General features: G+C 40.2%; 1 protein-coding gene across 11 annotated transcripts in view; it reads left to right on the top strand.

Moving 5' to 3' along the window:
• LOC105381369 (ral guanine nucleotide dissociation stimulator-like 1) overlaps positions 1 to 26331 on the top strand; it is a 39056-nt gene extending 12725 nt beyond the window's left edge. For 4 of the 11 annotated variants that reach the window (XM_038121062.2, XM_038121058.2, XM_038121054.2 and 1 more), the window contains 6 exons: positions 11214 to 11318; positions 19918 to 20069; positions 21698 to 21808; positions 23008 to 23143; positions 23255 to 24686; positions 24922 to 26331. In XM_038121062.2, coding sequence (XP_037976990.2) covers positions 11214 to 11318; positions 19918 to 20069; positions 21698 to 21808; positions 23008 to 23143; positions 23255 to 24686; positions 24922 to 25061 — 2076 coding nt within the window. In that variant the 3' untranslated portion in view covers positions 25062 to 26331. Of the gene's footprint in view, positions 1 to 7728; positions 8041 to 9364; positions 10183 to 11213; positions 11319 to 19917; positions 20070 to 21697; positions 21809 to 23007; positions 23144 to 23254; positions 24687 to 24921 lie in introns of those variants that run through there. The other 7 variants (XM_038121063.2, XM_038121059.2, XM_048629476.1 and 4 more) reach the window with 5 other exon arrangements.
• The last annotated feature ends 47 nt before the right edge of the window (positions 26332 to 26378 follow it).

The raw sequence follows: 26378 nt of genomic DNA, 5'->3' as shown, positions 1-26378 counted from the left end.
AACTTACGCCAAGTACTAGTGGATGCAACGTCAGGCCATCCTCCTCCGAAGGTAGACGAGATGACTCTGGAAGTATGGAGATGTGGGGGTGGTCGCATGAATTACCAAACTGGTCACCAGAACAGAAAAAACTTCTACTGACAAGTTGGCGACCATCGACCTTGAAAACTTATAGGCCAGCATGGAATCGCTGGTGTGAATGGGCGAGGACAAAGGGAGTTGCCCCTACTAACCCCTCGGGTTCCGATCTAGGAAGATTTATTATCGACTTGCACCTTATCCATAAACTTTCTTACAATTCTATACTGCTACACAAGTCGGTAGTTTCTACTATGTGCAACACTCACTCATCACACCTTAGTTCAGACAGCGTGGTTAAACATGCACTAAAAGCCGTTGCCCTACAAACCCCAAGAGCATCCAAATCTCCAATATGGGACATAGATATTGTAATAGATTTTATATCTAAATCAGATACTCAAACAAGCAGTTTGTATGAAGCGTCAAGACAAACAGCAACCTTGCTTTTATTATGTTCGGGCAGAAGGGTCCACGATCTCACCTTGTTACGAATTGATGCAGATCACTGTGTGACAATGCATGACTCTATAATATTCTGGCCCGAATTCGGATCCAAAACTGACTCTTATGATTATAGACAGTCCGGTTGGAAACTGTTAATGAACAAAGATAACCCAGCGCTAGATCCTGTAACCTGGATCAAAAAAGTTATAGCTCTGTCTGCCGAACGACGAAAACATAATGATGTCAAAAACTTGTTCATCAGTACATGTGGTGCTCCAAAAGCTGCATCCAAGACCATCGTAGGAACATGGGTTAAATCTGTTCTAACAGATTCCGGAGTAACGGCCACTCCCGGTAGTGTCAGATCCGCTGTAGCATCAAAAAGCTGGATCAATAATTCTCCCCTGGATGAAATACTGACTAGAGGTAACTGGCGATCAGGCAATACGTTTGCCAGATATTACCGAAGGCAAGTTCTAGAATCTCAATCTAACCCAATATCAAGACTTTTTGATTCCATATAAATATAAAATTACTTGTAATATAAACAAGGTACTTAACTTAAGTATATAATTTATGATTAAATCCCTGATAAGGGTCAATATGATGATTGACAAAGCATATTTTGTATGATTACTTACATAATTAATTAAGTACAAGTACTTAACATAAGCAATAATGATCACAGTTAAACTTGATTGATGTTTAAAAGAGAAAATATTATTTGACCTTGCTAATTGCTGTCTCTTATTTACCTACCTATTTGTGTCCAATTCATTTAACTAAATAAGTAGTTATTGATATGTAAAAAATAAAACATGTATAAAATCAGAATATTTATTGTTTTTATATTTAAAAGTTTACAAATAAAGTTAGTAACATGAATTCATAATCACACATCTTTTATTAAATCACATATATGTGGATTTACCAGCTCTCCAGGTACTTCATGTAAGTGTGTCATGTCTTGATTTCCCAAAAGCACCTTCTAGCTATATTATTTGTCGTAGCAAATCGTATTAGGTACACTGCACTCCTACAATGCGAATACATCTACTAGATGTCATCTAGTCACATTGACGCCCTAAGTCCGCCAGGCGATAATAAACAAATCTCATTATGTTTAGGCTTCGAATCAGCTACAGGGTTTAATAGACGTGTTTTACCTACCAATAAAACACTTATTAAACACTTACCTGATTCGAAGCCTAAAAGATTAGCGCTGCCTGGCGCTAAGGAAATGAGTCAATGAGCAAGATTCATCAAGTTACCAAACGTCAAAACTCAAACTTGACTAAACTGCCTAGCGGACTTGACGTCAGAGACAGCGGAAATCCGCCACAAAGCAAGAAATAAAAGGGGAAAAACGGATGTTACTCTCATTATGTTTAGGCTTCGAATCAGGTAAGTGTTTAATAAGTGTTTTATTGGTAGGTAAAACACGTCTATTATACCTATTTATCAAGTACACTTGAGTTAACTTGACATATAATCACTTTTTCATATACTTACTTGTTTACTTTTTCAATGTTTCTAAGATATCGATTGATTGACGACAATACATTTTGCTGTTAGTTACTTACCTACTGATAAAAGTGAGTTTTAAGTAGGGGGCCGTCCATTAATCACGTGAGGCTCAAAGGGGGGGGGGAGGGGGTACTGAAAACCTCACGAAACATCACGAGGGGGGAGGGGGGGTTCTCGTTAGACATCACGTGTATTAATTTTTTGTCAAAAATTAGGTATTTCTGAACCGATATTTGGACGGCGCAAAATTTTTAACGATTTGTAGTATGACCTATATTTTTTCTAGTCAAAAATTGCCTTTACATATACTTCCAAAAAATACACGTGATACAGGGGGGGGGGGAGGGGGGGTTGGTCCCAAACCTCATCAAATATCACCAGGGGGGAGGATCACCAAAAAATTAGAAAAACGACCTCACGTGATTAATGGACGGCCCCTAGTACCTACGGTCATTTTAGTTAGACGGTAGAAAAATTAAACATAGCAAAAGCGCATGTAAGTACTTATATTTTTTTTATAAATGTTATTATGTTTGTTGGTTCCTTGAGTGTAGTTTTCGATAACTGACTATACCCGGTCATTGTTGTGTTAAAACATTACAATATGTGAGTCATAAAAACATCAATCAAATGGACTGAGGTAGATACAAACTTACCTACCTTACCTAGGTATTCGCGAAATTACTGTAGGATAACTAAACCACACTACTACCTAGGTACATATAACGCAATTTGAATCAGACGCGTTATTATGATACCTAGCTCTTTGTTTCACAGTAATTAGGTCCATACATACAAAAGGTAATAATTAGTACCTGTCTGTATGTGTGTTATTTACTACTAACAACGCATACACGCATAGCTGTGTTCGGCTGACTATAAAACATTCAGATGTATTTATAGAAGGTTGCCTAGCCTAGTCGAGTCTATTATAATATGTGCAGTCCGGTTATGTCCCTGTGTTGAGTGTTTTTACGGTGGCCGTTGACAGGATCGGTAGAAAATCTTGGCCATAGCGATAATGCTACCTGGGTTTCCCGATAGGAGTTAACAAACCATCACGCAACTAGCTAGCTAGTTAGGTACTCATGATATAAGTATGTACTTGGCTACAACATAGTATGTAAAGAACTTTGTGATGATTGTTTATCGGCATCCAACTAACTCTTCTCTCTAATCTAATTTGATAGATCCCAATGGGAGGCGATAAGAAACGGCCGGCGATGTGGCGAAGATACATTATACTTAGTGACACTTGTAAAAAAATCATATTATAATAACGTTTCTAGGATAGTCGTGGAAATAGTATAAAGTGGTTTTATCAGTGCGTTGGTCTGTGTTCATTTGTAAGCTTCGTTAGCAATGCGGGTCAAGGCTCGAGTTATGTATACGAGCAGTATGCGCTGCGCCTCTCCTCTGTAGAGGCACATACCTCCACCATGCAATGGAAATGGCAAGGTTTATGGTTGTTGTTGTTACACAGTTATCTGCAGTATTCTATTAAAGTATTAACCAACTACTGTGCTATATAAAAAAACATAACTCACTAGCTGTTCCCGCTCGCTTCGCTTCGCCTTAAAAAGTTTTCCCGTGGTGATTCCGGGATAAAAAGTAGCCTATGTTCTTTCCCAGGGTCTAGACCATATGTATACCAAATTTCATTCAAATCCGCGTGAAAGAGTAACAGACAGACAGACAGACACAGTTACTTTCGCATTTATAATATTAGTTAGAATTTTCTTGCTATTGTAGAGTCATCACATCAAATCAATTACGTATATAATACGATACGTATTGATTCCCTAAAAATAGCACAACGTCTTGCGTTCAAAGCCCTAATCATAATATGGATCTGAGTGCGTTGACTCCACACCCCCGAGGCATCCCGCGAGTATTTGGCACGCTCCCAGGCTTTCATCCCGTCCGAACGCACGCTCGGAACGGAATGGCCACTCAGGATAAACGTAGGTACTGAATTATTCAAGCAATTTTCCTACCACATTAATAGCCTGACCTACGTATATTTATACTTATATAGATATAAAAATAGGATTGAGTATTAATTTCAGAGGGCTGCTTAGAGTATGGAGGTGGGCGGATATTATCAGGTCAGAGCTTCTCAAGGTCATGACCCGGCCGGGAGATGTAGGCCGCGGGGCGAGTCCTTGCAAACCTCATCCCTTCCCCCCACGTACGTCATCCGATGAAGGTAGACCTATAAAATATTCAACCAAGGCCGACCTTCGTAAACTTCCTGGGTATCGCTCACTCGGTGCGAGTTTACAGTATTTTAGCCGTCAATACCTACATATGTGTGATAACGGGACGCTGAATTTAGACTAAACTATTATAGATTATGCCCTTCTACTCTATATATAGTAGGTAGCTGTATTTGAAAGAAATAGTCAAAAATGATAGACAGTCGAGGTCGAGGAGGGAGCGGTCTGTCTGACCGACAAGACGGCCGCTATTACTTTGTGACCTTTTCAGGATTGTATTATTAAGATCAAATAAAACGAAAGGTCAGGTACGCAAATAGGGTATTACGGATAAAAACGCCCGCAGTTTTTGCTGAACCTAATCTCTAAATAACATAATGTAACGACTACTTACGACTGAAGGAGATGTGTGTGTTTTATGTATACTGTACGTCAGAGAACATATTTGTTATCGCACTTATCGCGTAGCAAATCTTAATAAGAAACTAGCGACTTGCTGAATTGCTGGGAATTATTCAAAGAACACAACACATTTACAATTCGAATAAAAAACATAATAATTCCTTTTTCATAAGCAGTTTTTGCGCTCAGACTTGCCAGACCTCCATAATACTTTTGCTAGGTGCCCCACAGGGCCCCTTGTGTAGTCTCTACTTGTTGCTGGTCTTGTCATGGGTATCAGTTGCAGAAGTATCGGCCGTCGACCTCCCAGCCAACTGGGAAAGCCGCCGGACTCACTCAACTCGAACCTAACGCTAATACAGAAACAAAAGCAAGTGGCTACTGACTTCATTTTCATAAAAAAACGCACAGCGAATAATTTCAAGGTTTTTAAGACCATAAAATGTGTTTATTGTCACAATAGTTCTCCACGAGTGTGTACGGTGTGTGCCTAAGTGTGTGCATGGTGAGTAAGCAGTGTTTACTCTGTGATTGTTATAATGTGTGAGTTTTGTCAGTGGTGTGAGTCAGTGGTTCATTAGTGCCGCGATGCCAACAACCTGCCGTAAGGACTCTTGTATCGCGGTCGTAGGTCGTGTTCTACATAGAGTCTGTTTGACCTGCTTCAGTTCCATTTTTAACCTGAAAGACACCATTCATTCCTGGCCTACCCTAGAGAGGTTAGACTACAGTCGGTATTCAAACTATGTGAAAGTAGGATTTTCTAATTAAGATAAATTGAGTCGGCATTTATTTAGATGAATAAACTTGTTTTAAGAAACGTCCCAGACAAAAGGAAACTAAAGTTGGAAAGTAGAAACGTGTGTTGATGTAACACAAGCAGTACCTAGCCAGCATGTTATTTGTCAGAGTGCTTGGAAGAAGTCAGAGCTAAGCCAAAGAAGTGACCGAGATTTTTATGTTTGCTTTTCTTTGTGTGGTATAAACAGCTTGAGGCAAGGAAACGTACTAAAGACGTACTGCACACAAGGTGTTGTGTTGTGTTTGCAGTTACCACAAGGGCCTTTTTTAAGGTACCTATTATTCGTCACGTACAAGGGCCCAAGGAGACATTACTTTTGTAATTATAATGTAATTTATGCTCCAATTCAACTCTAACTTAAACTTATAGTAAAGTAATACATTATGGACGGTCATCTGCGCCTAAAAGTATACAGGCGGAGTTTTAAAAATAGCGATCCCTGATGATGAAGGGATCAGCTACATCTGTTATAAATCCGGGGACGTGTTGTGTGTGATGTGTGTAGCTGTGGTGTTTATGTGGATGTGCTTGAGCAGCATGTGAGCTTGAGATCGCTATTTTAAAGACTCCGCCTGTATACTTTTAGGCGCAAGCGACCGTACATGCTATTATTTATGTACTGTTTCCGGGGTTGTGAGCCATCCTGCAAACTTCCAAATGTTTCCAATTTTAAAACAAGAATTAAGTTCATTCTTTTGGAGATATGAGGGATATCTAAACACCAGGTACCCTTGCCATGTTTGTCGCGGATGTGTGTTTGGGAGTAGCTGATAGCGGTATCATGGTGTCACCGCGAGGGCGCGGCGGCGGCGGAGCGCGACCGACACGCTCCACGACTGATACCCTCTGCCTTTGTCCCAAGACGCTACTGAAGATAGACCCATTTTGGCACCGAATTGCCAAATGATGATTATAATGCGATAGTAAATTGTGATTATTATAATGCCCTGCGTGAGATACAATGGTAATTTATGGCTATTCGTTATAGTGCAACATGACTACGGATTTGAAGAGCCTCAGAGATTTTTGTCCTGTTTTTGGGTTGTAAAAAGACATTATGTAACTACTAGGCGCTTGTAAGGAGGTACATCTGAGATTAATTACATATTATGAAATATTCAAGATTTAGATAAGGTATGTCCAGCATAGGTTTTAGGATTATCCGCCTCGGTCACTATAAATCTACTGGTAATAATGGCAAACAATGTTTTCTGTGTGTTTGTTTCGCCATGCAGTTAGCTGGTTAGTAGATAACAAATTAATAAAATGATTTACGAGTAGAATGGCAGTTTCTTCCATTTCCAATAAACATGGAGAAAATATAGCCAAGTTCTAACGAACCCGTCACATCGCGGTAACTACTGCGGTAGTGAAGTGTTATTTGTGACCATCCGACTGTGAACACCGACAGAACACAGAAGTCTGTAGTTCACTGCGTTTGGAGGGTGAACCGGCACGACTATCCAATAAAGCACCTTAATTGCGTACATATTGAGCTGAATATAGCCCAGAGCCGTGCCTGCACTACTTAATGAGAGTGACGTGCAGGGGTTGTGCCATTCACAACGTTCAGAAGCACACATCATCGTGTGGGTAGATAGGAATATAGTACACGTATAGGTTGGTATAGGGTAGGTGCGATGCGTCATCCATAGTTGGTTTTTTCGCAATGTTAAGTTTCGTTAGTTTCGAAATTGTGAATGTACTTAGGTGTATTGACACCACATTTGCTGGTAATAGTTATTTTCACATGAGTCTTCGTGGCGAATCGATATTCAATCAAGAATGTTACAACTACAACCAATCATACCGATTACTGCAAAATGACCTGCTGAAGGACATATGAATTCAACGTACTTATAGTCATTAGGTACGCCTCATGAACGCGAAGTATTGATTGGTTATGAAAATAGGCTTAAATATAAGTATATAACAATGTACTTATAGCCTACTCGGATGTTATGGACGCTGGTCTGACATCTGACTGGCAGTTAATTGGATATTCAGGTAGTGCCACTTTAGCACACGACTCCGATTCCACTAAGCATTGCCCGCTCACGGAAATGTTATGTACGGTCTTCGTCTAATCGATCTCTCACGTTATTGATATAAACAATAAGCTTACGTGAAAAATATGAAATAGCTCGATTTCAGTAACACTGAGATGTAAAGTTTATGAACGTATTTAAACAGCAATCATATCAGATGACATAAGGTAATTATTAAATTAACACAATAGCTACGCCATAATACTTTGTTTTAGCGTTACGGTCGCAATCTTCCATCATCTTAGCAGAATCGCGCCCATGCATCGCTTCCTAGGGAGGCTCCCGCGTCTGCTATTTTTAGCCGCCAGCGCTGCAGGACTGATCGATATTCTAACTAGTAACTTAGTAGCAACTAGCAACTACTGCAGGGACATTGTTGATGTGCCCGGCGACGGTGGAACACGGCTACTGTATCGATTGTGGCTTCTTACGTAAACAAAGTGGCTAGACTCGAAGCTTCTGTGGTATTGTACGGTCTACCTCTAAGCGTGGTCTCTAGATTGTTCTTAGGTGAATGGTACGTGTAAAATTATTTATTACATTAATATTGTATTCATCTTATCGGTCAGTTAGGCGCTGTTAAGTTTTTCCTTACAATGGCAATGTGCAAGTACCCATGCCTGGTCCTGATTTTCTGCCGCTCGGCTTTCGACTAGTTATCGTCATCGTCATCGCTTCAGGCAAAACTATTTGCAAAATAGCATCTATTCTCTAATTTGGGCCGAAAATGGGCTCCTTGGTGGTACTCCTCCTTTGATATCCTTTTATCCGAAAGTTTCGCTCGTGTAGTCGTGTGTGCATTCATGTAAACCATTTTTCAGAGAAAATTTTCCGATCAATTAGGCTCGCCAAATCCACATAAGAAAAGGTAAAAAGCTTAATTTTCACAATTCTCTTACATAATATTTTAGTATTGTTTGGTATGTAGTCGTTACGGCACTGGGTTAATAATTACGTACCTACCTACTAACGTACTATAGCCATAATACTGGTTGCTCGACTGAAAATACAAACGAAACTTCCTAGAAGAATAAAGAGTAGTTTTCATACGACAGCACAATTTTCTTGTGATCGTAAAAGGTCACTTTAGTTTATGTTTATTCGGCGCCGTCGTGGCTGCCGCTAGACTTGAATGCGATCCAAGTTTACCCATCCTAGGAAACTGCAAACTGGAATGTTACTTCCGACTGTAAAGTTATTCGAAGCCTTAAATCAGAGTAACGCAGCGATATTTTTTTAAATAAATGATTTAAATTCAACATTTTGCTCTGTTTCAACATTATTACACATCACCTTCCGTTTACGTGATAATTATAAATTACGTTACCTCTAAGGTAAACGTTATTAAGGAACCTCTAAAAGCCTGACATAAGCACTTTGAGGTTTCAAATTTCTGGTCAGCGTCCTCAGAGTAACACTGCAAGAGAAGTATGTTTTATCAGAGTGGGAGGGTGGAGTATGTGAATGAACTCCTCTCATACATATTATAATTACAAGCTACAAACATACCAACATATTTAAGCGTAGTGATACAGCAGATATAACTAGCCCAGGTGTTCAACTGCATACCAAGTAGGTGTGCATTACTGTGCATTCATTCAATACAAACTGCATTATTAATCTTTGTATTGAATGCAGCGCAACGTCATTCTTTCGATTCATATAGCGTCAAAAGAAAATGAATTTAATTTAGTTTTTTCTAACGTAAGACGGAACCTACTGCGGTGATGGTGTCTGATGCAATGTAATAAATCTCGTAAAGAATTACTTCTTACTATTGATTTTTAAGATAAGCAAGGCTGCACTGTGGTGGTAGGTAGGTATGTGTTTTCATTAACAAGCTCGGCAATTATCGAGTGCTACGTCACGATGTGCTCTATTGAGGTTTTCCACGCGATCTCTCCGCCGAGAGAGCAGTCTGCCGGCGCGCGCGGCGCCGCACACCGTCCACGGCGTAAACCCGCAATAACTATTCGACTCCATACTTAACTGACCCTTGGGTTGATTGCGACAGCTGCATACGCCCGTCAGTTATGCAATTTCCACTGAAACCTCGAAGGGCGCAGTTATGTGCATCGGCCAGTGGCGCAGTGCACCGTGAAAGTTCATTAAGTAATAATTGTGCGATCGGCTCCCGAACCTAACGTAATATGCAAATCAACAGTTCGTAACACTTGGTGAAATTGTGAACGTTAATTACACAGACTAATAATAGGCGGTGATCGAAATTCTACAATCAACCACGAGGGAAAGCGTGGCGAGAGAGCGATAGAGCGGTTATTCGAAATTCCCGTGGATTGTGTACTGTTTGTGGTGATTAACAGGTGTTGTTTAAATGATCTGCGACTCCATCAGTGATTGATCGGTGGCGGATACGGCCGCGGTGCAAGTGTGTCAGCCGCGGGGCGGTGCGAGTGCGATTTCTCCGCTGTCACGCACTTCCGCGAGCGTCGCGCGTGGACTCGGGAGATTCGCGTGTCGGCGGCGGCGGCGGCTGCCGGAGCCGTGTGCAGAGTGCCGGGTGTAGTGAAAGTGAGGTCTGTTGCGGGGGCGGCGAGGCGCGGCGTGACGTCGGCCGCGGTCATGGGCCATGTGGAAGGCCTGCGTCGTCAGTAAGCCGGAGCCGGTGCAGTTCCCTCACAAGCTCGACGATGATTACGTAAGCCGCCGCGGCTCGGCCCTCTTGCTCGCTGTACCGTGCGCTTCTTACATTATGTTAGCAATTATCTCACGTCGTCCACAGTTTTACACCGCCGGGATCACACGCTACTACGAATCTGGCCTATTAATCAGAGTTCTCAAAGTGGAACAGCGTTGTACGCAGTAAACCTAAAGTTTTCTGCCAATTAGCTGCGCGATTACTCACTCTTCGACAAGGGTCGTATTTTCCACTAGACCAGTTTGGATGGGGTGTTTTTAATGAAGCCATAAAATTACTTCCCTTACTCCAACTATGTACTATACCACACATAGAACAACACTACTAACATATTTACTACTAACGTAGTTTTATTTAATTTTAAGAGTTATAGGCTTACTTTTATTTCCACACCATAAAGGTTGACTGGAAGAAATCGCGTTTAGGCGATAAGTCCGCCTTTGTATATATATACTTGTATTGTTCTTTCTTGTACTTGTTAACTTTTACTTTAAACTGTGTAATTTGTGTATACATACAATAAAGTGTTTAAATAAATAAATAATATTCCTAATTACATTCCATGAATTTTTCCATTACTTAGATGGTGATTTCTGAGAAAATTTTACTTTACTAAGTATACATATCTTTAGTGTTAAGAGTTAGATACCTATTAGGATAAGAATAAAAAAATATAGTATGTACCTACTTATTTCTTATTATCTCGTATCCACTTTTCGGCATCGTACTCTTTGTATAGAAATTCTCACAAGTTCGGCTATACGCCGCTTTTCCATATATTTATGCCAATCAACCAATAAAGTTTTTCGCGAAATGTACGATACCAAAAGGTGGAAGCCTTAAACCTTGGTATAACCTTTAGGGTCACAGCACATATAAGCGTAACGTAAAGGGATCGTCTCTTTGTCTTCTGTCAACCAGTACACTAGCTCGTGAACACTTGAGATCCTTTACGTTACGCTTATATGTGCGGTGACCTTCAATCTCCTTGCTATCAAATGTGTGTTGACCTGGTCGTGGCGTTGTTCCAGCAGCCAACATGGCGGCTGTGGGGCGAGGAGCGCGTGGACGGCGCCGTGTACACCGTGTACCTCAAGAAGGTGCGCTACCACCGCCCCACGCGCAGCGCGTCCTCTGTGAGTACACCTTTATGTCATACTAGCTGTTCCCGCGCGCTTCGCTTCGCCTTAAAAAGTTTTCCCGTGGGAATTCCGGGATAAAAAGTAGCCTGTGTGTTAATCCAGGGTGTCAGCTAAATCCATACTTATTAAATTTCATTAAAATCGGTTCAGCCGTGACGTGAAGAGGTAACAAACACACACACATACTCACAAACTTTCGCCTTTATAATATTAGTTATAATATTACTAATATTAGATATCAGTCGCTTTGCTTTATGTTTATGTAAACTCACGAGCAATAAAAAAATAACGCATTTTTTTACACTTAAAATTTTGAATTTTATTAAAAGAATTATTTTTATTTTTTGTTGTTAATTTGCTGATGCGCAGTTAAATTTGGTGCTATTTATTGTCACTGGATCTTTTTCATTGCTCGTGAGTGTAGCTTTTTCACACGCGTTAATTCGTACTAATTGTTGCAATAGTTATTTTCTTCGAACACTATGTTCGTTTTAGATATGCCTAGATATTTTATACAGAACATATTTTTTATTTATGTATTCATTTAAACATTATAAATGTTAACATCCCGGATAGGACACAAAGGCTATAACTCATAAAACTATAAAATATACCCGTGGACCCATTATTATGTATGATGTTTACATGAATGAATGGTGGATAAATATAACTTTTATAATCCCTCTCAGATTATTATCGTTTCAACTTGATATTCATCATACCATTGTTTGGGTTGTCCGTGTGAATTACAACATAAAAACATATTTAAATCTCATATTTGAGAATCTCATATTTGTGTATGGATAATTAGGTTAGCGGCATAAAATGTAATCACCATTATTCTTAGTCATACTTACCTCAGGTACAGTGTTAAATATTATATCAAAGTACTTATAGGTAAAATCCCTGTATGTTATTAGACAATAGTTTAGGTACATATTGGATTTTGTGATATTATTGAATAGAGTACGATTTGGCAAAAACAAGTAAAGTTCACTACAATATTTTTATTTGTATGTACGTACATACATACTAAGTTACTAAGTAGTAGGAGCTTTAAGCCTGCTTCATATAGGTAAGTAAATAATATAGTTTCGATAAATATTATTGTATCAATTCAAAGTCTCTAATCTAACCTGGCGCATGCTCACACGTGTAATACGGGAGTTAAACATAGCTGACTGCTTCAGTTATTGTACATAATACAGCTTATCGACAACTAAATACCATTCACTAAAACGTGGTTAGTGGAATAGTTACGTATGTTATTCTAGTAGTTAACTGAACTTTCGGAAAACCGCAACCATTAGGTACTCAAAAAACAAAACTTCATATAATATAAACTCATGAGACACATACCTTTGAGCAATGGTTGAGTTAACTAGGGATCAAAAAACCGGCACTCAGTTGCACCTTAACTAGAAACGTAGTTCTACCCAACTCGATTTAGAAATTTTAAGTAGATCTTTATCTACATTTGATTTTACCTATTTACTTGCCATACCTTATTACTTATTAGTAGGTATTACAGTCACAGGAAAATCCTTCAACAACAAGCTAGTTTCTGTTTCTGCAATAGTGCCCAGACTGTTGAAGTGCGTACATTAGGGTAATGGATTGTAATCTGCTATGAGATAATCCACGGCTTCCGACGTGATCTCGAATGTGTAATAAATAAACAATGATCTCTGTTTTGGAAGATGTCGAGAGGGGATTAACCTCGCTACTGTAAACACCGCGTCTGTTAAAGCCATTTAGCTGTTTAATGCTGCATTTTAAAGTATTGGCCTGGATTCTTATTTACCAAAACGATGACTAGTATATACGACTTACTTGAGTTATATAAAATCTGTGTCGTCATCTGTTATAAACTTATAATTATAATCAAGAGTTCTCCGTGCAGTCAAGTAATATTTCCTGTTTTTAAATAATCCTCACCGATTTGAGCCACTAGAGACTTGATAATATTGTAGGTACTTAATTATGTTCTTAGATTAATTAAATGGTGATCAAGAATCATTATTATTGATTCTAGGCTCGAAGACAATGTGTATCGAGGCAGGTACCTAACCAAGTAATTATTAATAGTTTATGAGACATGCTATGATAATTGAAGCTCCATAATATGCGCCATTATAATTAGGCGCATGCGCCAAGTAGGTAGATATAGATATGCTTTAATACTTCATGATATGATTAGAATAGTTAATTATTATACGAGTTAATATAATATCATGAGTTAAACCGATTTGTTAGTGAACTATTTTTATAGTAAATGTAGGTCGATTTACATGCAGTTCAGCTTTAGAAGTTTGATTGTTTAAGTCAGTGTTTTTCAACCTTTTTCATGACGCGACCCCCCTGGTATAAAAAAAATATTTCGCGACCCCCTTAACCCTTTCGGTTTTTTATCATGTATATATGTGTATGTTAAAGTATTCCTAATATTCATTTCATACGACGTATTTATGGTCTCCATGATTAGGATTCGAAGTAGTACATTACACATCGGATACGCGTGGCCATGTACATATGTAGGTACGTACGACTAAAGCCATTGCGACCCAGAATTTCTTTTTCGAAATTAGCTTTTTCTTTCTGACTTTTTTGAGCATTTAAATATCTTGAATAAAAGTTTTCAAGGGTGAATTGAAAATAAAAAGACAAAATACCTGGCTTTACAAAAAAATAAATAGTTATGGTCGTCGTCTTTCGACCAGGCAGGAAGGCCTCTCACGCTATGTTTGCCTATTTGTGGTCTATACTCGAGAACTCGTTTACCCCAATGGTTATCGGTTCTTCAGCAGATACGACCAGCACACTACCACTTCAGCTTGCATATTTTGACAGCTATGTCAGTAATCTTAATCCTCTGACTGACGGAAAACCTCATTTCTGATTTTACCTATCAGAGAAACCCCAAGCATAGCTCTCTCCATAGCACGCTGAGCGACTTTAAATCGGTGGACTACTTAGTCCTACCGTCAGTGCCCACGTCTCTGCACCATACGTCATCACTGGCAGGACGCACTGGTTGAAATTTTTAGTCTTCAGGCTCTGAGGGATGGCCAAGGAGAATATGTGCTGACGAAGTTTTCCGAATGCAGCCCAACCCAGTTGGATGCGCCTTGCAGCCTCCTTGTCGAAGTTGCTTCTGCCTAGCCGAATAGTCTGCCCGAGGTATACATATTCTTGCACAACTTCGATTGTGGCTTCACCAACGATCACCGGCTCCGGTTCGATGTGAGACTTTCGTCTTGTCCCAATTTATACCCGGAAGCCTACACGTTGGGAAGCAGCATTTAGGCCACTTCCATCATCCAGCTGAGTTCCTGCAGAGATTCTGCTATAATAACGATGTCGTCCGCGAAGCAGAGAGGTGTGACATGTACTCGCCATTTATACATATGCCATGTCCAGCGGCATCGTACAGAATCAACTCCTCAATATAGCGCCAGTCGATTTAAAATCTCTGCAACGCTTCCAAAATGGCCCATGTCTCCTTGAAATTGAAGGCGTTTTCATAGTCCACAAAGGCTAGATACAGAGGCTGATTATACCCTTCGGTCTTTTGTGTAATCTGCCTTACTGTGTGAATGTGGTCTATTGTACTAAAACAGATCCACAATGAGATAATTTAATTAATAAAAAACAAGCTCAGCCTTTGCATTGAAGAAAATTTTAAGTAAAAGTATTTTTAAAGTAAGTCTTTCTTAATAAATTAATACTAATTGTCTTTATTGTTTTTTTACTTAAGTTCCCAGTTTTTTCGCCTTTTGGCGACCCCCCTACAGAAGCTTCGCGACCCCCCAGGGGGTCGCGACCCACAGGTTGAAAAACACTGGTTTAAGTAATAGCTTCTAGCTACGAAATCTTTTCTATCTACGAGTATTTTACGAATCCAGGGGTATGTGATTTTTAAAGCTACGCACCGGAATACATTTCAATTGTTTTATTCACGAAAAGATTATTCGTCGCTAGGAAATGGAGTTGGAAATGATTTTTGTCCCACTGGGTTACTGTTTCATTCGTTCGTTGTTCCGTTGATGGTAAACCATAAACACATCCAGAACATAATATTTCCCCCCTGATAACATCAAACCGGTACCCCTCAGTCTAAGTTGTATTATAAAAATGGGGCTCAGCTATAAAGAATGCCATCTGTTGTTACCACGTCTCGACCCTTATTTAACGAGCTTTATGTTATGAGCCCTTACGTTGAGTCTAGTGTCTAGTAGGCCATATCTTGTTTATTATAGCTGGTACAGTAGCTACTCACAATTATTGTTAATATGGTTATATAGACTATACTGAGTCTAGTGCATATTTCGAGCCATCAAAAAGCATCGAGAACGAACATTTGTTAAAGCACTAAGAAAACAATTTAGTGGGATATTTATAATAAGCATTCGCTCGTCTGATGAAAATACATACATGTATAACAATAATACAAATAGCCTAAAATATAGCCTAAATTACGCTGGCGCAGTCTTTGCTGCTTCCCATCCTCGACTACGCAGATGTAAGCTATCTCGACTTAACTGAAGAGCTACTTAATAAACTCGAACGTCTCCAAAATTTATGTATCCGTTTTATCTTTGGATTACGTAAATATGATCATATTTCAGAGTATCGTGCTCAACTTAAGTGGCTCCCAATTCGCCTTCGAAGGAATACTCATATTTTAACTGTATTGTACAATGTCCTCAATAATCCTTCTGCTCCCCACTACTTACGGTGCAAGTTCACCTACTTGTGCTCCCACGGCCGTGCTTTGCGATCACAGGAGAATAAGATGCTGAGTGTACCGTCACATAATAGTGCCACCTACAGAGATTCATTCGCGATTAAAGCGGTGAATCTATGGAATGCATTGCCTATGGATGTAAGATTATCATCATCACCTAACGCATTTAAAAATAATTTGAAAAGATATTATTTCACGACCTTAGGTTGGTAGAAATTTATAGGTAGGTAGTTAGTATTTATTTATTTTAGTATTATGTATTTATAATATATATTATTAATTGTGTAAATATATATTTATTATAGATAATATGTATATATGATTCTAAAATATGTACCTACTTTATGTGTAAATATTAGAAAATAGGTTTTGTTAGATACTTTTGTATACAACAATAAATTTAGTTATTAAGAGTTTAGCCACTTGTGTCCTTACCTCCAGGGTTGACTGGAAGAGATCGCGTTGAGGCGATAAGTCCGCCCTTGTATACTAGTCTAGTTTAATTCTCTCCATTTTTTACTGTTATACCTATGTATTTTGTATACAATAAAGTGTTTAAATAAATAAATAAATAAAATAACAGCCTATAGGAAACTTGTACTAAAAAGTTATTAAGTATACTTATGACAAAATAAGCTCTGAGTCCTCCGTTAAGGGTCGGCAATAGGCAATCGAGGGTTGGCATTGTCATAGAATTATGTAGTAAATGATGCTCTACAGCCTTGAAAAAAATCACACAGGTAGCCGAAGAGTCTAGCTAGGTGCTGAATCATTCGAATTTAAGTAAATGCTTATGGATAACTGTAAATTAATTACGAAAAACCAGTAAATCACACTCCCGTATTGTAACAACTGTGTCGTAATTATCAAGAATTTTCATATGATTCTTATCAAATTATAAAGATAAATGCTTGGACTAGGCGCTAAATACCTTGTTTTTTAATAAACACACACCTATTTTGTGTAAATTAATCCCAAACTTGAGCATTTTTTTTCCCTCAAATCTTCATACAAATATCTATGGCGGCCTTCTGTGTTATAAAATCATAAACACAAGCGACGTTTGACTCAGTCGGCCGGTGGCCTCCAAAGAAGGGTCACGTCGGTTTAGGCGGCACTGACAGCTCGCGATCTAATTGTGTACAGACACAAAATCACTGCACATTGGTTGTCATTGCACTTTTTCAACTTTTATGACACCAACATAATTTGATTTGAAATTGAGGAAGCATAATTCTTATACTATATTCAATAAATTAAATGATAATGTTTTTTATTAGTTAAGTCCATGGTACTTCTTGATTAAATTATAATTATTAATGCCTAACTAAAACTCACTAATATAAAATTAAAATTAAACTAAAAAGAAGATGCTGGCCAGATCGCTGCCACTGTCGGGTAGGGTACCCAAGACGCTGGCCGCGTTACCCCGCTATATAGCGATGCTTAGCCTTTGTGATAGGTAAGTGCCAGCCCTAGGGTCCCTTGAGACTTCTATTAGTCTGCTGCTGATGTCTTTAAAAAGCTGACGTGCCTCCCCACGGCCCTGGGATGAGGAGCAGGAATATAGTGAATGGATCTAAGTGATGACAATACGTAGGAAGATTAGGTTAGGATTCAAAAACACAGTCTCATGGTGCTGGTTGAGGCATGGTCTCGTGAGGATCTGATGAGGGCAGTAACACGGAGGTGACTGAATTTTATTTCAAAGATTTAATAGCTAAAAGCATCGAGTTTGGGCGCGGTGGTAGCTCAGTCGGGTAAGCGCCCGCTTCTCACGCAAGAGATGCGGGTTCGAATCACGGCGCTGACATGTACCAATGAGTTCTTTTAACTTAAGTACAATGTATACCATCGCTCTAACGGTGAAGGAAAACATCGTGAGGAAACCTAGATTTAGCACATCTAGATTACCCACCAACCCGCAGTGGACCAGCGTGGTGGGAAATGGTTCAAGCTTAGGAAGGCAGTTTAGACCTTGGGGATATGCACAAAGGTTCCACTCGAGAGAGCCAGGTGCAGGTACTTACACCCCCACAGAGAATAGAATAGAATCGAGTTTGGGCTATTAAGTATGTTTTTCAAAGAGAGAGAGAAAGATATTTTAGGTTTCCTCTGGATTGATTAGGTTTACTGGGTTTACTAAATTCATTCGTAACGTAAAATTGTCAATGACGGAATTTCTTCTATAGACAGTAGCCACTAATAAAAACAACGATATATGGCGTGATTTGCAAAAGTACCTATTTAGTCAACCTGCCACGGGGTGACTTCGGTGGGTAACTCAGAATAATACTAATTATATGTTATTGCATCAATAATAAAAAAATCAAGAAAATATTCAAAGTTTCCATCCTCGCTTTTCACGCACACAAATCACAAACTCATGCCTTGTTCTAGGAGCAGGGTCTACCCTGGTGCATTTCCATGACCACTTTTCATTAGCGTCCCACCGGTTTCGATGCTCAGCGGAATAGCACCATTAACCATTATTATTCTGAGATATCATCACTTCTTATTCTGAGTTACCCAACATAAAATCACGCCATCTATTGAAATCATTTTTTAAATTAGGATTTGTCTATGGTGTGGTCCCCAAATTTAAGGGTAAAAGCCAAATAATTATATTTTAACCTTTTTTTATACCTATTATATTAAAAGACCTATTCAACGATACCCTACCTACACCATCAAAATAACCGGAAAAAATATCAGCCCCAATTTACTTGTATGGGAGAGGGAGTACCCCAATTTTTTTTGGGTACTCCTCATATCTATGCGAAATATCAGCTTGATATCTTTACCCGTTTCTGAGAAAAAGGGCAGTGACAGACAGTCAGTCAGACAGACGGACAACAAAGAGATCTTATAACGGTTGCTTTTTTTCCTTTTGAGGTACGAAACTCTAAAAATATGAAAAAATATTATTCTGCCACCAAAAAATATACTTACAAACATACCTACATACATACAATCAAAAAACATTACTCTCCTCCTTCGGCAGTCGGGTTAAAACAAGTGAGACTGATTCTGAACTTTTGTTCTATGAGTTTTAAAAATTAACCAAAAAAAACTTTATCATAGAAACTTTGTTGACACGTGACTTTTTACCATGGAAAACGATTTTTTTTTTCGCGTTTTTGCAAAACTCGTAGAACTAAAGTTGTTCAGAATGACCCCTTGAGTCATCCCCTTTCGGCTTAGTATACCCTTAGTATAACTTATTATCTACACTTTAATACCTGTAGTTACCTTTCTACAAGTAAATACCACATTTGTTTAGAAATCTAATCGGGTTCCGAGTATGGAGAAAAGTGGCACCCCTATTAATTTCTGCTCTTTCCTGGTGCCTACCAGTGTAAGTAAGAATTATACTTACTTACCCTAAAATCACCCAAAATGTACTTGAACATAATTGTCAATAAAGTTGGCGAGTAAAAGTTTATCGACCCACTGTGCAAACTAACATGTGTGCGTGTCACTGCGTGTGCTGTGTGAAGAGCATTGAAAACCCAAAATTGGCGCGGCACGTCACCCTGTACGGGCCCTTAATGCAACAACTCCCGAACCACCTCTGCTGGCTCTGCTTGAAAATGCTGTATTATTAAATCCATCTCATGCCAGTTATAGCAGCCACAACAAACTTCCTTAACCCTTCGACTGACCCCCCACAACCCTCATTCCAGGAATCGGACGACGAGATATGACACCTGCAGTGGGAGACATTCATAATTATATCTACTTATTTTGTAATACGCAATCTTGTTTCTTAACCCTTCGACTGACGCCATTCTCGCAATCTTGTTCCTTAACCCTTCGACTGACCACCCACAATCCTCATTCCAGGAGTCGGACGACGAGATCTGCCATCTCGAGTGGGAGACGGTGCGCGTGCGCTTCGTGAAGGCGGGCACGGTGGAGAAGCTGGTTGACGCACTAGCCACTGATGATGGGGAGCTCGAGTCCACCTATGTCAATGTCTTCCTCGCCACTTATCGGTAAGTTTACAATTAATAATAGTTTACAAGTTCTTGCAAGCAGACCAGCCAATTTAAAGACAAACACCAACAACGTCAGAAAATGATGCTTACTTGGCCTAGGCCCGTGTCCATCATCAATCACCGGTTCTTATATAGAAGAAACCGAGGTGAAATAATAATACGTGGGTATGTATCACAGACGGCCATCCGATCCCAAACTAGGCAAAGCCTATATGAGTGTATGATAGCTAAAATACCATTATACTCCTGAGAGATAGTGCCCTATTCACTTATTTAACTACACTCTAGCTACGTATATAATTATAAGTAGTTCATTGCTGTTCATGTCTATTGAAGCTGCTTCATAATCACAATGAGATTATCGACGAATAATGCACGAGTACATAATATTATATCGTGTGTGACACGACTGGCCTTTATGAGTCAGTTGACTGTTCACAAAGTTACTTACTTACACAAATTTTGAGCAAGTTGCACTTTGGTATTGTTGAGTTGCCGAATAAGACTGCAATGTTGAAGAAAATTATTGTACACAAATGAGTAATCATGCATAAAAAACATTAAAGTGCCAATGGCTTGTCTCGTCAGCACTATAGTGGAATCAAATCTCGAGAAAGTATTGAGTGAAGTTTACATGTGTGAAACGATGCGTAAATGTAAAATGAGAATCACTTATGTTGATGATTTGTTATACATAAATTAGCTGGTAGATGAGATCTGTGGTAATTTGAGCGAAGAAAGTGATGTCGGTGGGTATCTGATTTTAATATCAGATTATCTTTCGACTGTGACCTAGCCATAATCAAACAATGAAACAATAGCTAAGTACCTACTACCTGAAAGGTGTTTATGAAGAGTAATTCTGCTACGTCCACTTGCTTCATTAGCTGGCAAGTTTTTCACACCAGTGCACCGGCACTATAGCATAACATTATACTATACGGCGACATACACGTAATTATACTCTTAAAATTGGCGAAAGTTGTAGTTATAAAATTGCATGTCAACACGGCATGGCCTTACAGGTGATTAACTTACGCAAATGTTGCCTCTTACTGAATTGTACACGAATTATGTATTACAAATAATTAATTTGTTACAGCTATGGCAATATATCAGTAGGAATTTCATAAAAACTATAGTACGAGTGTAACTGATGTTATGTAAGTGGCCGTGCGACTGGAGCAATGCAAGAGCTTCTCACGCATCGGTTGATAACAGTTGTAATGTGATTGTGGCAATTACTGTTAGGTTGCTATGAATTCATGAATATAATACCTATGTAGATTATTCATTCAAGTATCTTAGTTAGACTACCTGAAATTTTATATACATAACAAACTAAAAAACTGTACGTAATAGGATAACATTTAGTTTTTTTGGTTTAGTTGGGTGAGAATGACTGAAGACTTGGATTGATGATGACTTATTAATTACTGCTTTTCCGCAGATTCAGAGACAGACTCTGTCGTCCTTTCGTTTAGCTACTACTGAAAAACATAACCATTTTTATTCCAGTCTCCACCGAACATGGATCTGACGTTCTAATGTTTGAAAAAATACTTATAGTATAGTACTCTAGATTACTTATACATGTTTATAACTTGTCTGTGTTGCGTTTCCAGCTCGTTCGCGGAGTGCGGGCAGGTGCTGGACCTCCTGCTGCGGCGCTACGAGTCGCTCGCGGCCCAGGATGTGGTCCAGGCCACCGCCGACACCGCCATGCTGCATCGCAAGTGAGCATTGTAGTCCTAATGTAAGCACCCACCTACCGGTATCGTACGTATCGCATCTAGCGGATTTAAACATTCATTATGTTTGAATGAAATGTCGTCGGCAATGCCGATGAATTAGACGCACTCGTGTGAATTTCTATACAAAGAATACTGAATGCTTTGCGTCCGATGCGTACGATGCGAAAAGGTGGACTCTTACCTTTAGGTTGTTTATGTACATTATGGTATCCCGGTGTAGGCTGTAATAGTTCAGATAAAATATATTGGGCAGACTTCTGCGCAGCCTATTTCTCCTTTAGAGCGTATATATACACGTAAAGTAAACGTAAAAAGACGGCAACCCGTACTTATCTGTTAGTCTCATTGTGCCGACAATTACCATAGAGACTGATCATAATAATATGGCTACACCAACTAAGAGCTATTAAATCAGCGTTGGTACCCGGATTTATAGGCTTTAGAAAGCCTTTAGATTTCAAACTATACGCTTATCAGACGCCAGCCAGGCCATAGAGCCTATTTGTATGCAACGGTGCAAACGTTGACCCAGCGTGCTTTGAAGAGGAGACATATTGATCGACTGAAGGATGTCGCTTATTGAAATCTGTGTGTCCAATGATTTCAATGTTTGTGGCCTTGAACATGAACTGTCCACGGTCAATCTGATTCATTAAATCAACCAATTGCGTGGGAGATGTCGATGATTGTTGTACTCAAGATCACTCAGATTTCCATCACTCTGAGCCTTCGTAGAAACTGGAAATTAATTTGATGAAATTTCCAAACTGAAAGTCGATTTCACCATTCTCACCTTTTATCTACTCTCTATTTGAAAACACGTTCTTAGCCAACCTTTTAACAAAACGATACGGATTCTATTCGCATTGCATACTAACATTATTCATCAGGTCTTACACTCCCTTTGAAGGAAGTCAATCGATCCTTTTATTCATTCAGTAAGTGATACCGTTGGTATTGAGATCCTATTATACACGTACTTACAGCTGTTATTTCGTAAAATATTTTGGTTCAGCTCACAACAGATACATAAGTAATTGTAATAGGGGTTGTACAAGAGTTTCTCACTTTTATGATACAAAATGCATTCTAGTGGAGTCCCCAAATTAATTCATTAAATTAGGCCTCTCCCTAGAAGCGCCACATCAATATTTCGTCTAAACCTGTAATTCCGTCTCCAGGACGCTGGTGGGGTGCCTGCACGTGTGGCTGGACACGTACCCGGAGGACTTCCGGCAGCCGCCGCGCCACCCCGCGCTGCAGCAGCTGCTGAGCTTCACGCAGCTGCGCCTGCCCGGCTCCGAGCTGCACTCCAAGGTAATGCACACACTTGACAATCTAATCGACCGTTTCTACACAGTTTAAAACTATTTCTGGTGGTTGAGGATTAAACAACGTATACTCAAGATAGTATGTTTAATGTTCCAGGTGCTACACAAGCTAGCACTGTTCAGTGCGGAGCGCAACGGCTCGGGGCCGGCGGGGCCGGGGGCGACGGGCGCGGTGTGCCTGGCGCCCGGCATGCGCCTCGCCGCCGCGCCCTCGCTCGCCTACCGCCTGCCGCACGTGCAGCACCGGCACTTCGCCGAGCAGCTCACGCGCAAGGACGTGGCGCTGTTCAAGCGGCTCATCCCGCACCAGTGCCTGGGCGCGGTCTGGTCGCGCCGGGACAAGGACCGCTCGCACGACGCCGCCACGGTCTCCGCCACCGTGCGCCAGTTCAACGCCGTCACCTTGCGCGTCATCAGCACCGTGCTGCTGGAGGTGGACCTGCGCCCGCAGGAGCGCGCCGACATCATCACCGCCTGGCTCGACATCGCGCGCGAGCTACGAGTCCTTAAAAACTTCTCCTCTCTAAAAGCCATCATCTCCGGCCTCCAGAGCAACCCGGTCTATAAGCTAAGGAAAACCTGGTCGTTTCTTCATAAAGAGAAGTCGGAGCTGTTCGACGAGCTGGCGCGGATATTCAGCGAGGACAACAACCGCTGGGCGCAACGCGAGCTGCTGATGCGCGAGGGCACGGCCAAGTTCGCGGACACGGCGGGGGAGAACGACCGCCAGCTGTCCAAGCTGCTGCACGAGCGCGGCTCGCCGGGGGTGTCCCACGGGACCGTGCCGTTCCTCGGCACCTTCCTCACAGACCTCATGATGATCGACACCGCCATCCCCGACACCGACGCCAATGGACTCATCAATTTCGACAAGCGGAGAAAAGAGTTCGAAGTCCTCGCGCAGATCAAGCTACTACAAGGCGCGGCGAATGCGTACCAGCTGCCCACCGACCCCATGTTCGACCGCTGGTTCGACTCGGTGCCAGAGCTTGAGAACCGAGAAGCTGAACTCCTGTCGGACAAGATCGAGCCGCCGAGCCAGCCGGGCAAGGACCGGCGGCGGCGGCCTGACCCCGCCGGCCACCGGAAGAACGACTCCATCACCAGCACCAGCTCCAGCAACAGCTCGCAGTTCTACTACGAGCACGACGGCGTTAGCGGCGCCTGGAAACGAGACAGCCTGGAGAGGAAAGCGTCTCCAACGCGGATGTCAAACGGCTCCTCTTCTTCCTCGATACCGTCTTTAGACGTGTCGTATTCGAGTGCGAATAGTGGGCAGAAGCCGAACGGTAAAGCCGGTGGGGCGAGTCCGGCGCATAACAACGGCAACAAGGCTGAGCCTGACTTCTACATCATCCGCGTGACGTACGAGAGCTCGTGCGTGGAGACGGAGGGCGTGGTGCTGTACAAGTCCATCATGCTGTGCAACAAGGAGCGCACGCCGCAGGTCATCCGCAACGCCATGCTCAAGCTCAACCTCGAGGGCGATCCGGACGACTACACGCTGGCGCAGGTGCTGCCCGATAGAGGTGAATATAAAATTCATAATGATTTTGATTCTGAAGTCGTTCTGATGATCTATGATTCCTATGTATTATACTGTAAACTTAACACTTTGGGCGCCTAGCGTAACGTTGCTAGTACCTACCTAAAAACAGTAAATATATCCGAATTGAAATCAGAATGTATCGCATTGTTTCTAATAAGTCCGTTTTTTTGCAAATATTCTGATTAAATTAATCAATTCACTCAAAATTGTTCCAGAAATGACGTTACCAGCTGACGCCAACGTGTACTACGCGATGAATGCGGCGTATAACCTGAACTTCATCCTGCGCCCGCGCAAGTCCAACAAGCCCGCCGAGCCAGTAGCCAATGGGAAGGCGAAGGGAAAACGCACCTGATTATACACGTGTTAAGGCGACTGGGGGACGAACAATGAACATTCTATATGAAAACAGTGCTATAAAAGTGAAATGGAACTGAAATATGAGGAAAGGGATCCAGCGTCTTAACGTAGCAGTTTAACTTATTTCATAAATTTTCCCAGTTTTAGAAGACTCAAAGACTCAATGTGTAGTTAAATGCACTGTCGTCGCTATTCCTTCTGTTATTTATTTTTTGTGTAAATGTTTTCTTTGAGTATAAATATTTGTATATTTTTCGGTGCGCCAACATACTTTTAAGAATACCTAACTACCATGTTCTTTACAATTAAGGTAATAAACCTGAGATATCTCATTGTATGGTGTCTATAAACATTATTTATTTAAGTAATAGTGTGTACATTGAAGTTTCCACCTATTAATTATTGTGTTTGTTGAAAAGATATATATACTCAAATGTTGTGAAGTAAGTTGTACATAGCGGATTTGTGTAAAAAAGTGAATCTCGAGAGAGTAACACCATGGAATGGATCTATAATATAATACATACCATGGATAGATGGGCAATACTGCTTAGAAAATTAAAGGTCCCTAACAGCAGCAAAAAAACAACTATCAAAGCAAATGACGAGTTAACGGAAAAACAGTACCTAAAATAATTCGGTTAGATTGGGTTGTTCATCTAGAAGTGGTTGTCTATGGTAGTAGCATATAGATTGTATTATGATAATGAGCCGAATACAGATCGGTAACATCTCAACCAATAGGTGCTCTTTCACATTTAGGAAAACCCTAAGCTTTAAATATATGATACATTTTAAACCGAATTTGGAAATGATATTGAAAGTATGTAAGTATTGTAATATGTAGTAGAATTTTATAGAGATAGTTTGTAAACATTTATGGAATATTTATAAAGTGTTTGTATTGAAACCTAGTAAATGCTAGATAGTGTTAAACACGTGAATTTTGTGTACTTGTATATGTATGTCGTGTTCAAAATGCCTTAGACCATTCGTAAGTAGTAATTTATAAATGAAGTATTAACAAAAAATATATAAACCGACTGAACATCAATGAAATGACGCCATTTTAACTACATTATTATTATTAATCGACTAGTAAATGTGAATCCTGCCTTGTTTTATCACCTAACTACCAAAAACACTAGCCTCGTTATGTTTTGTAAATATTTGTACCAACCTAATGTTGTATGTAATTATTGTAGATTTCCACCAGTGTAACTGTAACATGTTTATATTATTTGTGTAATAAAATATTGAACGTATTTGTCTTACATTATTTAAAATTAAGTGTTAAACTATTAGGTAACTT

This window comes from Plutella xylostella, chromosome 4 (genome assembly GCF_932276165.1).
Source record: "Plutella xylostella chromosome 4, ilPluXylo3.1, whole genome shotgun sequence".
NCBI lineage: Eukaryota > Metazoa > Arthropoda > Insecta > Lepidoptera > Plutellidae > Plutella > Plutella xylostella.
This window is presented reverse-complemented; position numbering and strand designations above follow the sequence as displayed.